We start from the raw sequence: 14,796 nt of genomic DNA on the forward strand, positions 1-14,796 counted from the left end.
CGTGAAAAATTGGAGGTTGAAAAGGCTTTTGAGATTATCCTGTCCACTGTCTGAGGAGATGACTTTCACCCCTCTTCTATTCATATTTAAAACCAGGAAATAAATGCTATTTCCTGGACTATTCTAGCCATTAGAGGAGTAGCAGGAAATAAAATGAAAGGAAATATATGTAGGCAAAGAGATTAATTGGAGACGCACTGGGAGAGTAAGAGGAGCGCAGACTAGAGGGAGGAAATACAAGGAAGAGAAGGAAAACAGAGGAAAGAGGACCTCAAAGAAATCTTAAGAAGAAACATTAAGAAAAGGGAAAGAGGGAAAAGCACAGAGGGATTGTAATTCGTCACCATAGGCACTAACCAGGCGGGAGAGTCAGACGTCTGGGTTCCGATCATTGGAAAACGCATGATTATAAGAGGCACTGCTTGGCCTCTCGGTGTCGTATTCTTCCGAGTTCCCAGCGCGGACTAAAGCGGTTAGTTGGATGGACTCTCGTAAACGAGAAAACTCTGTTCACATAAGGACACAGAAAAGAGAGGGCCCTGGAAAGGCACGTGGAGCAGAGGCAGGGGAGAGCCACTGGCGGCGGAAAGCGCAGCGGGAGGGCGGCAGGGCTGCGGCACAAACCGCTGGGAGCCGGGAACCACCGCAGGAAGCTGCAGCGGCGGCCGCATCGCCCACCTGCCAGGTGCGTGGTCGCAGCTTCACACAAGTTGCTGGCACCCTCTCAGGATCTCCACGGGCCGTCCTAGCGTGGGCCTCATTTTACAGGAGCTGTCCGCAGCAGAGAGGGTTCGCGCCTTGCCTACGGTCTCACAGCGGGAGGTGGCCGAGAGGGATTCAAACGCAGCCTGCCCACGGAGAGGCGACGCCCTTAACACCATCTCTAGAGCCTGGAGGGAGCCTGGTGCGCAGGGGGCGGCCCCGGGCGGGTCCCTCCCAGCGATGCCCTGGAGGCGAAGCCGCTCCTAGCGCTCCCTCCGCGCTCCGCCCACCGCGTCCCGTCCCCATGGAGATGGGGTGGGCGGGACTTCCTCTCCCACGCAGTCCACTTCCGTCTCGAGCCGGAAGCGCCCTGGCTAACCGAGCGAGGGCTCGCGCGTGCGGATTTCGTGGATCGTCCGCGTGGAGGAACCGCGGCGGGGACGGGAGAGCCCGGCCGGCGCGGCGATGCTGACCCCCTCGTTCGACCTCAGCCAGGACCCCGACTTCCTGACGATCGCTATCCGCGTGCCCCACGCTCGGGTCTCCGAGTTCGACGTCTACTTCCAGGGGGTGGACTTCAAGTTCTACGCTAAGCCGTATTTCCTGAGGTGAGTGCCGCCCTGCGGGGACCCCTCACTCCTCTGTCTGCCCCTCACTCGCTCTCACCAATCAGCGATCTGTGACTGCCTGCCGGGGAGGTGGGGGGGCGGCCCGGGCCAGCCGCCGCAGCATCTTCCGTCCCGCCGCACCCCTCCTTCTCCCCCCCGCCCCTCCCCCTTCCCGGCCCCTCCTCCGGACCCCTCCCTCAGCCCCCTCCCCGGCCCCCTCTCAGTCCTTCCTTCTCATAGTAACCCTGGGATAGATTTGGTGGTTTTTAATTAACTGTAAGGAAAGTTACAGAGCTGGTAAATGGCAGAGCTGGGATACAATTCAGATTCTGATAGTAAAGTTAGTATTTGTAACAGTTATAACTAATTTATCCATACACTGACTCCTTATATTGGGTTTAGGAGGGATCTTGGTTTAGAAAATGCACTGTAGCTCCTAGAAACGTTGGGATCAATGGTAACTAAGTTGTGAAGCCCTGGGCCCTATGGGGTCTGCCAAGTGTTTTGTATTATTATTGTTAGAGTAGGAAGCAAGGAAGAGGGCGTGTGAGAGAAAAGAAGGCTCGGATTTTTTTTTTAAGTATGTTTTTACTGATTTTAGAGAGAGAGGAAGGAAGAGGGGGAGAGACAGAAACATCTATTTGTTACTTCCCATGCACACCCCAAATAGGGTAACCTGCAAGCTGGGTATGTGCCCTAATTGGGAATCTAACTGGCAACCTTTTGGTGCACAGGACAGTGATCAACCAACTGAGCCACTCTGGACAGGGCAAGGCTCAGATTTTAAGTTTGGAGTGGAATGGTGCTGGCTTGATAGCCTTACTGATGGGTTTAAATTATCTAGTCAATGTTAGGCAGTCACAGAAACTTTTTCAAATAGAAAAGTGACAATCAGACCTCTGTATTAGAAAAATTCATTTGGGACCTCAATGGATGACTTACTGAACCAGAGTAAAACTGGAAACAGGGAAATCAGTTCATGTCCTTTAGTATGAAAGAAGGAGAAATCCCCATATAGTAATTATCAGATTTGAGAAAAACACTTGCTTTCTGCTTTTTTTTTTTTTTTGGTAGTAATTTGTCCAATACAAACAATTGGCTTTGTTGTTTCTTTATTGTCCTCCCCTCCTTTATTGGAAGCCAATACTTTTATTGAGCCCCTGCTGTGTCACACACCAGGTATATAACTAATTCATTCATTAATGGTGGCAGTACTGTAACAGTATTGATGTGATAACTAATATTTATTGTGGCTTTTCTTTTTAAGTATTTTATTGGTAACTCGCAGGTATTCAGACAGAGATGAGTCATCTCTGGTTTCTTTTTTCTTAGCTAGGAAAGAAATCTAACTTATATAGTTTGTAAAATGCTAAGGGATTTCTTTTTAAAATAGATAGCTTTAAAAGTTGATAGATTTTGATGTATACTGTCATTAATGGCCACTTACATTTTGTAATGTAAAGACTTCATGAGACCTTACATTAAATCTGCAGGTTAACCCTTCCTGGAAGAATTGTAGAGAATGGAAGTGAGCAAGGGTCCTATGATGCAGATAAAGGTATTTACTCTGGAAATTTTGTTAGTTTTGTTCTTTGGATTTTTCATGTTGGAGTAACTATGTAAAAATCTTTCAAGATACTATGAGTACCTTTTACTCTTTTACGTGTATTGCAAGTACAGTCTGTTCCTATTGCTAAAGTTTTTCAGTGACCAGTGATGCTGTTATTCATGGATTTCTTAACAATGACAGTTTCTTCAGTCTTTTAAAGCACTTCACAGTAAAGTTAAATACTCTGGTTCTATTTTCTAGTAGTTTTTATTTCCTATTACCCCTATATTTATTAAGTGTTTAAAAGTAAAAGTTAGAATGTGTGAGGCAGTAGAAAATACAGATGATTTTAGATGTGAATCAAATCTTTCTTGTACAATTTTAAACTTATTTATTGACCTTGATATGAGCATGAAAATATTAAATGACAGAGTTCTAACTAGGAGTGCAATGTAATTAATATGATAATGAAGTATAATGAAACTGCTTTCCTAGAATGTATGTACTCCCATGTTCGTAGCAGCACTATTTACAATAGCTAAGATCTAGAAACAGCCCAAATGTCCATCAGTAGACGAATAGATAAAAAAGCTGTGGTACATATACACAATGGAGTACTATGAGCTGTAAGAAAGAAAGATTTCTTATCCTTTGAGACGACATGGAGGGACCTGGAAAGTATTATCCTAAGCAAAACAAGCCAAACAGAGAAAGACAGATATCACATGACCTCACTTATTTGTGGAATATAATGAACATAACAGTCTGAGGAATGGGGTAGTCCCAGAGACGTGGAAGTGGGGTACAGACTGACAATCCCCAGAAGAGGGGGGGGGAGATAAACCACAGAACTTGTATGCATGTATGCATGAACAGTGGACATGGACAACAAAGCTGGGGACAGGGCGGGGAGGGAGGGGAAGGGAGGAATCAGTGGGGGGGAAAGGAGAAACATCTGTAACAATTAATTAATTAAAAATAAATAAATAAGGTATAACTTGGAAATGGCTCACTTCAAAGACAAATATGTGCTTTGATTTAATTTTGATAAAGTTATAAAATTGTCGATTTTTTTGATGTTACTGTAAAATGTGTTTGAAAATATGTATATATTCTGTAAAATGAAAGCTATAATTATTTCAAAAAAAAAAGAAAGAAAGAAACTGCCTTCCTAGGTTGTAAATCTGCTTTTAATTGCAGATAAATTGTTATTACATTTTAAAAGTACACAAGAGTTTAGGAAGGTTACTATATGTGGAAATATTTTGGGTTAAGTTGTATTTAATATATTAGGATAATGTTCAGTACATTGAAAGAAGTAAAATGTTTTAAAATATAAAAGTAGTAATTAATGTAATGAGTTCATAGGGGAGCCTAGATGAAGTTGATAAACCCGTCAAGGAAAGAAAGAAATACATAGGTAGAATTTGTGTTTGCCTTTGATAGACTTTAGGTATGTAGCTCTTGAGATAGTAAAGAACTTCAGTAAGCCATAACTGCTTTTTGTGTATATTTTTTTAAATGTTTTTTTCTTTATGGATTTTAGAGAGAAAGGAAGGGAGAGAGAAATAGAAACATTGATGAGAGAGAATATCGATTGGCCGCCTCCTGCATGCTCTCCACTGGGGATCAGGCCCACCACCTGGGCATATGCCCTAGCCAGAAATCCAACTGGTGACCTCTTGGTGCATGGGTCAGTGCTCAGCCACTGAGCCACACTGGCCATGCACTTTTTGTGTATTTTTGAAATTAGTGCTATTCTCTATAGGATAATGTATCCTGATTATTTTTTTGCCTCCTTAGTCCAGAAATAAATTTTAAAAGCTACTGGTTAATGCTAAGCTATTACATCTTAGGTCATTGCGTTTTGGAAGTTTTGACTTGGACTTTTAATATTATCAATAGTTTGTTAAGGTGATACTGCATGAAACTAAAGCATTCTGCTTTAACAGATGAATTTCTTAACAGTGGTGACAGCTGAATCAGTAGTTCTGAAGAACCCTGTTGGAGCCTTTTTCTATTTTGATTTTTATTCATTAAATTTGTGAAAGGGCATAATTTTGGAGTTCTATAAAATAGAATTATAATTTAACTAGGTATATATTACGTGGGTATAGTTTTATAACTAGATATATATTACATGGGCATATTTGTGAAGTCTTTGATTATTTTAATCTTGCTAAGCATAAAACAAATTTATCTTTAAGGAATTTTTACCATTCAATTGCCCAAAGAAACTCCTGGCCAGCATTTTGAGGGGCTGAACATGTTAACTGCGCTTCTGGCACCAAGAAAATCCAGGACTGCAAAACCACTTGTGGAGGAAATAGGTATGTTTATTGCAGTTGGAAGAAAATAAAGAAAAGCAGAATATTTAGAATGCTGTGCGTTTCCAGGGGAGAAGAGGTATAGCAGAAAGAAGATTGGAGAACATACTTCAGGTGACAAGATAAGGAGGTTATGTGAAAATAGCTCATTTGGTAACATATAATTTAAAGACATAAAAAACTACATTGAACTAGTAAGTCAGTCATACTTTGGACCAATTGAAATACCATCTCTGTCTTTAGCAAAGTACTGACCCCTTTCGCTGAGATCACAAGAATACAATTCAATGAGCTGCATGAAGTGAACACCACCTACGTCAAGAAATGGCGTTTTCAGCACCTTGGAGTCTTACCTGTGCCTTCTCTCCAAAGCGTCCGCTGTCTTCAGTTTTGCCTGTTTTCAAATTGTGTATATATTTTACACAGCATGTTTCTTTGTCTGGCTTCTTTCACTTAACATTTTTGTGAGATTTATGCATATATGGCTGAGGTATGTTTGCTTTCATTGCATTTATTATTTATACCTTCTATCATTGATGGACCGTGGGTTGCATCTACTTTTTTTTTTTGGCTATCTAAGTATGCATATTCTTTTACTGTCTTTTGGTGCAACATAGGCAATCATTTTTCCTCCCATTTTCTTCCCCAAGTTATACTGGAAATCCAGTATTTTAAAAAATTAATATTTAACACATTTAGGTGCTTCTGAGGAAGGAGTAGAAGATGATGATGAAGAGTTTGATTGGGAAATTGAGCAGTCCCCTTATGAAGAGGTATCAGAAAGTGCTCTGAACCTGCAAGGCCACTACGGATTTGGAGGCCTACGATCAGGAGTATTTCAGCGATTACAGGTGCGCGGTCTTCCTAAAAGACCTGGGTATCTGGGGTTTTACCACGTGGATATTGTAATCTCGGTGCTGCTTGCACTGGGAGTTTGTGAACATTACAGGAGGTGACCTGTTTAGAGCACAAAACACAGCTTCTTGTGCATACACGATACAGGTGTTCACTCATTGTCATCACACTGGCGGCTCTGCCCAGTCTGTGCTCTGTCCACAGGAAGGTGCCCTCTTGTTTCTCTTTTCTCCACTTCATTCAGTGTTCTAGACATTAGGGTTTTAAGATACAAAATGGAATCTCCTCTCCTCATGCTTCCTGGGAAGCTTTGTGTTTTCTATGAAAAGCATGTATTTATGGTCTGATGTCTCTTCTGTTTTATAGGTGGTCCTGGTGAGAGTTTGTGTTGTTTGATCAAATTATTTAGTTTTTGGAGCACAGTAGGAACGTTGGTCTCTACTTTTGATGGGGATTGAATGTGATCTCTTCTTAAAACCTGATTGTATGTCAGTTAGGCTAAAAAGGAATGACATCACTTTCTCTTCCTCAAATAATTCAGAAATTCTACTTCATTCTAAGCTTTCTAGGGAGATTGAAATGAATGAACTGGAGGGAAGAGATTGGATTACTTGGTTCTGTTGTTGTATAGAAAATGTATTCCTAGAATGCTGTGTGATGGAAGTGTCAGTGAACCATTAACTTGGGGTCTTAAATTTTCTTTTAATTTTTTTTTAATCCTCACCCAAGGATATTTTTCCATTGATTTTCAGATAGAGTGAGAGGGAGGAAGGGAGGGGAGAGACAGAAAGGGGGGGGAGGGGTGAGAGACATCAGTGTGAGAGAGACACATTGATTGGTTGCCTCCCGCAGGACCCTGACCAGGGCTGGGGATGGAACTGCAACTGAGCTATGTGCCCTTGACTGGAATCAAACCTGTGACTCTTTGGTCCTGGGGTCGACGCTCTTATCTGCTGAGCCAAACCAGCAAGGGCCAGGTCTTAACTTTATAAAAATGAAATAAAGAAACAGAAATGAACAGTTTGTGTGTGTGTGTGTGTGTGTGTGTGTTTAATTTCATTACTGTGTGGGTAGAGGATGTTAAACCTTTTTAGGATGTGGTTTATTATAGTAAGACATGTTTGAGTCTACCAAGGAAAGGTAAGTGACCTATGCTATAGTTCCACTTCTACCTCTGTTTAGATTTGGGATGTCAGGCCAATTACTTGACTGCAAGGAAATTTCATCTCTTCTTTGTAAAACAGAGGTAACTTTGTTCACCTCTTTAGAAGGCCATCCAGAAAATTTAAGGTGATGCTACATTGTGTGAGCTCTTTGAAAACAACTTTAAGAACCTAGAAAGACCTCTGCCCATGAAAAATATAAAATGCTCTTAAGATTCCTTAAAGGGAACAAAATTGGGATTTACTTAGGAGCAAATAATGCTGATGAAATATTTCCTTCAAAAACCTTTTCTGCTGAATTATCATCTCTGTATTCTCTCTCCCTAATTAAATTGCCTGGTCACCTCTGAGGTAGATAGTAAGAATGGAGTCGGTTTTGTCTACAGCAGAAAATATAGTGACTGAACCTCAGTTGTTTGGCTGAGAGCTAGTTTGTGGTCAGTCTGTTTTGAACTTGCCTGTCTAAAACTATTAATTGAATGAATGTGAAAGTCACCCAGGCTAAGTGCAGATTGTACATTTGGATTGAAAGTGTTTTTTGAGTCCAGGGAACCTGGTGTCTTTCTTTCTTTTTTTAAACTATTATTTTTTATTGTGGAAAGTATTATAGATTCCCCCCATTGACCCCCTCCTCCCTGCTCCCACCCACCTCCTGCTTTCCCCAAATTAATGCCTGTGTCCATTGGTTGTGCATATATGCATATAAGTTCTTTGGTTTATCTCTGTCCATCTCTCCCACCCCCATCCCTCTGAGGTTTATCAGTCTGTTCCCTATTTCCATGTCTCTGGGTCTATTTTGATTGACAGCTTATTTTGTTCATGATGTTCCATAAATAAGCGAGATCATGTGGTACTTGTCTTTCTCTGACTGCTCAGCAAAAAATGCTGTCCAGGTCCCTCCATATCATCTCAAAGGGTAAGATATTTTTCTTTCTTACAGCTGCATAGTGTTCCATTGTGTAAATGTACACAGCTTTTTACCCTTTTTACCTTTTCAGTTATTGATGAGATCTGGAACTGGTTTCTTAATTGCTACTGCTGTTGAGGGAAGACCACTGAAAGGCTGTCTGCCAGAATGCTGAGAGGGTGTGCATTGCCAAGCCCCTGTTAAGTCATAAGTTCTCACATCTATTCAAATGTGTAAATAAGTAATTTAAGTTGATTTAAGAGAAAAGTTATTATGAAATATTCTTTATATCTTTCTGAATGTCTTAACTAATGTACCAAGTCTCTAGGTACCTATCATCCAAATTAAAAAAGAAAACATTACTAGCATAGTTGAAGCCTCTGTGTGTCCCTTCCTGGTTACCTCCCTCTATTTTCCCACAGAAATGAACCATTGAATGTGATGTTTATTATTCCTGAGCATTTAGCTTGATTGTCTGAAATCATTAAACTGTTCTTCAGATTTTCATGGAATGAACATTGCTATTCTCCACAGTTTGAATGCATATTTTCCTCAGTGTAGGCGGGGAGCTGTGCGTGTGACTGAACTCTAAGGGGCGATGTAAATAGTAATGCCACTAGTCATCCAGGTACATAACTCCACGTGTGTAATGCTGGAATCACACAAATTCAGAAACAAAGTTGTTTTATATTTAGCTTGGTGGCAAAACCTGATCTGAACTGATGTTAGATTTTGTTGTTGTTGTTAATCCTCACCCAAGGATATTTTTTCCATTGATTTTTTTTTTTCTCCTTAGAGTAAGAGGAAGGGAGGGAGGAGGAGAGAAAGAGGGAGAGAGAGAGAGAAACACTCATGTGAGAGAGACACATCAATTGGTCACCTCTTGCACATGCCCTGACTGGGGCTAGGGATCGAACGTGCAACCCAGGTACGAGCCCTTTACTAGGAATCAAACCTGTCACCCTTTGGTGTGCAGGCTGATGTTCTAACCACTTGGCACACCAGCCAGGGCTGATGTTAGTCTATTAATAGTTTCTTTTTCTCCCACTTAGTGTTCATATTCAAAAAATTTGCTGTAGAAACAGTAATGAATTTGAATATTGGGTACTGATCTAGACTTCTTAGAAGGGTTTGAATAATATATGAGTACCATATTACTTTTGTGAACTCTTCAGAGTTGAATCCAGAAGCTTGCCCTTCTCCAGGGGATTTGGGTCACAGACTTGCACTCCAGTGTCTGCACAGCAGTAGCTGGCAGCTCCTGAGTCTGTCCTTATGCCAGGGACTGTGTGCCCACCGGCTCCACATTACTGCTCCATCGTGGCATCATTGCTGTTACTTCTGCACATTATACCTGTGGACGCACCAACAGACTCTCTGATCTTTAGAGAGTATCATGTTTTCTTATATGAATTAAATTTGAAGACTTGGTGTCCTTCATAACAATGAGGAAATATCAGAACTTTTGAAGATCATGTGAATGAAGATGTCAAGAATTAAAGGCTGCCTTCTTTGAGGTATTCAGGTAGTATTTAATGCGATAGTGCTACAGAAATTTTATATAATTGGTGTTATTTGCAAAGTTCCTTTGCATTTACATATGCTCTCTATTTGTGACATTTATACCATGTGGTTAAAAACTGAGTGATCATGTAAGATGAACCTTGTGACCCTTTCCTTGTGACTCAAGTAACTAAAAGAAACAATTATTGCATAAATAAGAGTGTTAAGAGCATCTGTTCTAATTTAAAATGATGCATTTAAGAAACATCATTTTCTCAAATAGTGTTCTCTTAAGTTTAGAGTTTCTCTAGCTTTGCCTTTGGTGAGAAAAATCTGTTAAAGTTTTGTTAACTACTCATATTTTACTAAAGTATTTTTAGTCTCTTTTCCCCCTCTTAAATGAAAAATGGCTTTATTTTCTCTGATGATAAAAGTAATGTGTAGCCATTGTAAAAATCTAATATAACAAAGAAAGTGAAACATACGTAATTCCGACAAGGTATCTTCCATTAAGTGACAAACTTAACTCTTTATGGGGTGGGGAGGTAGTATAATCTTCATTGCTACTTACTGATGAGAAGAAAATAAAAATATTTTTGCTAAACAGATTTTTTTCAACATTCCTCCTTTCTGCCCCCACATATATCCCCTTCTTTTCCTTTCTGAACTTGCAGCCAGCCAGTAGGGCGCCTTTGGAAAACTGCCTGGGCTGCCCAGGGTCAGGGCTTTTCACAGCGGCTCTGACAGTGGCAGCTGCCAGCAGCAACAATCCTGGAGGCTCTGGGCCATTCCTCTTCTCAGCCATACCAGGGACCTGAAGCCATTATTTTCAGGAGATCCACTGGCCAGATGTGCACACAGTTCTTTGTTTTCTCTCTAGATAGTCTAGCCTGACTTAAATCCTACATGAACTTTTCTTGGCAATGTCCTTTAAATACTTTTAATAACAGTGTCCATAGCAGTGCTTTTTAAAATCACCTTTGTCTTGCTGTAGGTTAACATTTCTCATCCCTTTTTCTTCCTTCCCTCTGGTTGGTTGATGCCTGGATTTCTCTGCCCCAGGCTAACTGCTTTTCGTTTGCTCCAATTTCTCTTGAGTTTGAACAGAGCATATTCTTGATACATTCAATGATGCCAGTTTCTTTTCTCTGTCTCTCAGCCCGCCATTCCCGGTTACTGGCTGACATCCTGGCATTATTGAATGTATCAAGACCTGCAATTGATTTCATTGAATCCTCATAGTTGCCTGTGGTAGACAGAATAACACCACTCAGACCCCCACAAACCCCCCACAAAATGATCCACATGCTAATCCCATCAACATGTGAATACTTTACCTTACTGGTAAAAGGGACTTTGCAGAATTAAATTAAAAGTCTTTAGATGGGGAGATTATCCAGGTGGACCCAATCTAATCACATGGTCCTTCTAAGGGGAAGTGAGTCAATGTGAACAAAGAGGTGGTCATGTGATGCTGGAAGCTGCAGAAAGAAAGACATTGTGATATGGGGTGATGAGCCAGCAGTGAGCACCGTCTGCCTCTGACATGGGAAAGGCAGAGAACAGATTCTCCCCTGGAACCTTCAGAAAAGAACCAGACTGGACTTCTGATCTTCAGAGCTGTCAGAGAAAAAAATGTGTTTTGTGTTAAGCCACTAAGTTTGTGGTAATTTCTTATAGCATAGGGTCACTAGGCTCATTTTTATAGTAAGGAAGCTGAGAGGTTCAGAGAAGTTGTACAATTAGAATGGAGCTGGGTTTTGAATTTAAGTTTGTCTTGTTTTGTTTTGTTTTGTTTTGTTTGCTTGCATTGTTTTTTTAGATTCCACATATGATATTTGTCATTCTCTGTCTGACTCATAAACAGAGACCAAAGAATGGTTACTAGAGGGGAAGGGGTGTAGAGATGGAAAAGGTGAGGGGAATGTACTTAATAATACCATGATAAATTTGCTCGGTGACAGATGATTACTAGAAAAAGTGGGATGATCACATTGTAAGGTATAAAAATGTCAAATCACTGTATTGTACATCTGAAACTATACAACCAATAATATAAGATTGTATACCAATTATACTTAAGTTAAAAAATAAATAAATCCAGGTTTGTCTGACTTCAAAGTCATGCTTTTTCTACTTCATCAGATTACTTTCAAAATGTGTGTGTGTGTACGTGTGTGTGTGTGTACGTACGTGCACGTGTGCAGGGAACTCCTTTGGGCTAGAAGGAAAGAAAGTGATGACTCAGGTGCTGGGGTCCAAAGGCAGGAAGTGGCTCATAGTATTCATCTGGCTGAGGTAAGTCCTCCAAGTACAATGTAACTTATCTCCTCCAGTACCTACAGCAGTGCCCTGCTGCTCTGTGGCTGATGGAGCTAATTTCCAGCATACGAGGAGGGATGGGAAGAAAGGAAGAGTCTAGGTTCCACTGCTGGGGAAGAGATGTTTCTGGTGATTAAACTGGAACTTTGGAAATATTTTCCCATGGAAACATTGCTGAGTGCTTATTAAACAATTTGTCTTGAGTACTCTGTTTCAAGTTTATTATGACTTGAATAAATTTGTGGGTTGTCTTGAGAGTCTAATTGCTATTTATAAAAAAAATTTCTATAGGAAAATACATTCTAAGTTTCCAAAAAGTAAATTGCAAAAGAGCTTTTAGACTATACATTTTTATAAGTTTAGGGACAGGCAGATATCTCGTTTTTGCTCAGAAGGTTTGTTTAGAAGTATTAAGATGTTCTGGATGTGACTTCCAAAAAAGTCTGGGCCCTTATATTATATTAGAATGTGCTTAGGTTAAATGTTGATACTATTTCAGCTAAATGGATTGTGGTAGAGATGAAAGAAATTTTTTTTTTTCATTTGAGCAAGATTTTTTTAAAAATATTTTTTTATTAATTTGCTTTTGTTACAGATCTTTCTCATCCCCCCCACCATTGACACCCTCCTCCCCTTCCCCCCCACCCCATCCCCAGCTTTTTGTCTATGTTCATTGGTCATGCATACATGCATGTAAGTTCTATGGTTTATCTATTCTCCCTACAATCCCCCTCCTCTGAGACTTGTCAGTCTGTACCCCACCTCTATGTCACTGGGTTAATTTTGTTTCACAGTTTGTTTAGTTCATTATACTCCAGAAATAAGTGAGATCATGTGATATTTGTCTTTCTCTGCTTGGCTTGTTTCGCTTAGCATAATACTCTCCAGGTCCTTCCATGCCATCTCAAAGGATAAGAGATCTTTCTTTCTTACAATTGCATAGTATTCCATTGTGTACATGTACCACAGTTTTTTAATCCACTCATCTACTTGGGTTGTTTCCAGATCTTAGCTGTTGTAAATAGTGCTGCTATGAACATAGGGGTACATATATTCTTTCTGATTGGTGTTTCCAGTTTCTTAGGATATATTCCTAGAAGTGGGATAACTGGGTCAAATGGCAGTTCAATTTTTTACTTTTTGACGTAACACCATAGTGTTGTCCACAGTGGCTACACCAGTCTGTATTCCCACCAGCAGTGTACTAGAGTCCCTCTTCTCCACACCCTCGCCAACACTTATTGTTTGATGATTTGTTGATGGCGGCCATTTTGACAGGTATGAGGTGATACCTCATTGTTGTTTTAATTTGCATCTCTCTGATTAGTGATGTTGAGTATTTCTTCATCTATCTATTGGCCATTTGTATGTCCTTTTTTGGAGAGATGTCTCTTTAGATCCTTTGCCCATTTTTTAATTGGGATCTTTGTCTTTTGTTGAGTTTTATGAGCACTCTATAACTTTTGGAAATTAACCCCTTATCTCATGCATCATTGGCGATTATGGTCTCCCATATAGTGGGATCACTTTTCGTTTTGATGGTTGTTACCTTTGCTGTGCAGAAGCTTTTGAGTTTGATGTAGTCCCGTGTGTTCATTTTTTCCTTTGTTTCTCTTGCCTTAGGTGTTGTATCAGTGAAAATTCTGCTGTGTTAGGATGTCTGAGATTTTGTTGCCCACATTTTCTTCTAGAATTTTTATGGATTCATGAGTCACATTTAAGTCTTTTATCCATTTTGAGTTTATTCTCATGTATAGTGTAAGTTGGTGTTCTAGCTTCATTTTTTTGCAAGTAGCTGTCCAGTTTTCCCAACACCATTTATTGAAGAGACTGTCTTGACTCCACTGTATGCTCTTGCCACCTCTGTCAAATATTAATTGAACATATTGTCTTGGGTCAATTTCTGAGTTCTCTATTCTGTTCCATTGATCTATGTGCCTGTTCTTCTGCCAGTACCAGGCTGTTTTGATTACAGTGGCTTTGTAGTATAAACTGAAATCTGGTAATGTGATCCCTCCTACTTTGTTCTTTTTTTTTCAAGATTGCTGTGGCTATTCGGGGTATTTTTGGTTCCCTATAAACTTTTGGAGTGTTTATTCTAGTTCTGTGAAGTATGTCGTTGGTATTTTGATGGGAATTGCATTGATTGGTTTGGGTAGTATGGGCATTTTAATGATGTTAATTCTTCCCATTCATGAACAAGGCATGTGCTTCCACTTTCTTATATCTTCCTCTATTTCTTTTTTCAGAGTTTCTGTGAAGAACTCTTTTACTTCTTTGGTTAAGTTTATTCCTAGGTATCTTCATTTTTTTGCTCCAATGGTAAATGGGATTGTCTTTTCAGTTTTTCTTTCTGTGATTTCGTCATTGGTGTATAAGAATGCCGTTGATTTCTGATGTTAATTTTGTGTTCTGCTACTTTGCCAAATTCATTTATTAAGTATAGTAGATTTTTGATGGAGTCTTTAGGGTGTTCTATGTACAATATCTTGTCATCTGCAAATAATGACAGTTTTACTTCCTTCTTTCCAATTTGGATCCCCTTCATTTTTTCTTCATGTCTAATTGCTGTGGCTAAGACTTCCAGTACTATGTTAAATAAGAGTGAGAGAGAATTTTTTATTATGCAGAAATTTTGATTTTGGGGGAAGGCTATACCCTAGTTTCTTACTGGCTACTTCAGCACATCTTACATTCCATAGCAGGGATTTTGTATCACTGCAGTAGATTTTAAGCCTGATTGTTAGACACTAACCTGTCACTTCACTTACAAAATCTGATTCAATAGTTTGCTGCACATCTTTCTACCAAATTGTTATCCATGATTTCTTTTCAGCTCATATTCTTTAAGCTTTTTCTA

The 14,796-nt window shown here is 40.0% G+C and overlaps 1 protein-coding gene across 2 annotated transcripts in view; it reads left to right on the top strand.

Moving 5' to 3' along the window:
* Positions 1-1,147: 1,147 nt before the first annotated feature.
* SHQ1 (SHQ1, H/ACA ribonucleoprotein assembly factor) overlaps positions 1,148-14,796 on the top strand; it is a 123,887-nt gene continuing 110,238 nt past the window's right edge. The window contains exons 1-4 of one of the 2 annotated variants that reach the window (XM_036267348.1): positions 1,148-1,310; positions 2,804-2,868; positions 5,067-5,189; positions 5,886-6,037. In XM_036267348.1, coding sequence (XP_036123241.1) covers positions 1,168-1,310; positions 2,804-2,868; positions 5,067-5,189; positions 5,886-6,037 — 483 coding nt within the window. In that variant the 5' untranslated portion in view covers positions 1,148-1,167. The remainder of the gene's footprint in view (positions 1,311-2,803; positions 2,869-5,066; positions 5,190-5,885; positions 6,038-14,796) is intronic. The other variant, XM_036267349.1, reaches the window with a different exon arrangement.

Source organism: Molossus molossus, unplaced genomic scaffold (assembly GCF_014108415.1).
Source record: "Molossus molossus isolate mMolMol1 unplaced genomic scaffold, mMolMol1.p scaffold_m16_p_18, whole genome shotgun sequence".
NCBI classification, from domain to species: Eukaryota; Metazoa; Chordata; class Mammalia; order Chiroptera; family Molossidae; genus Molossus; species Molossus molossus.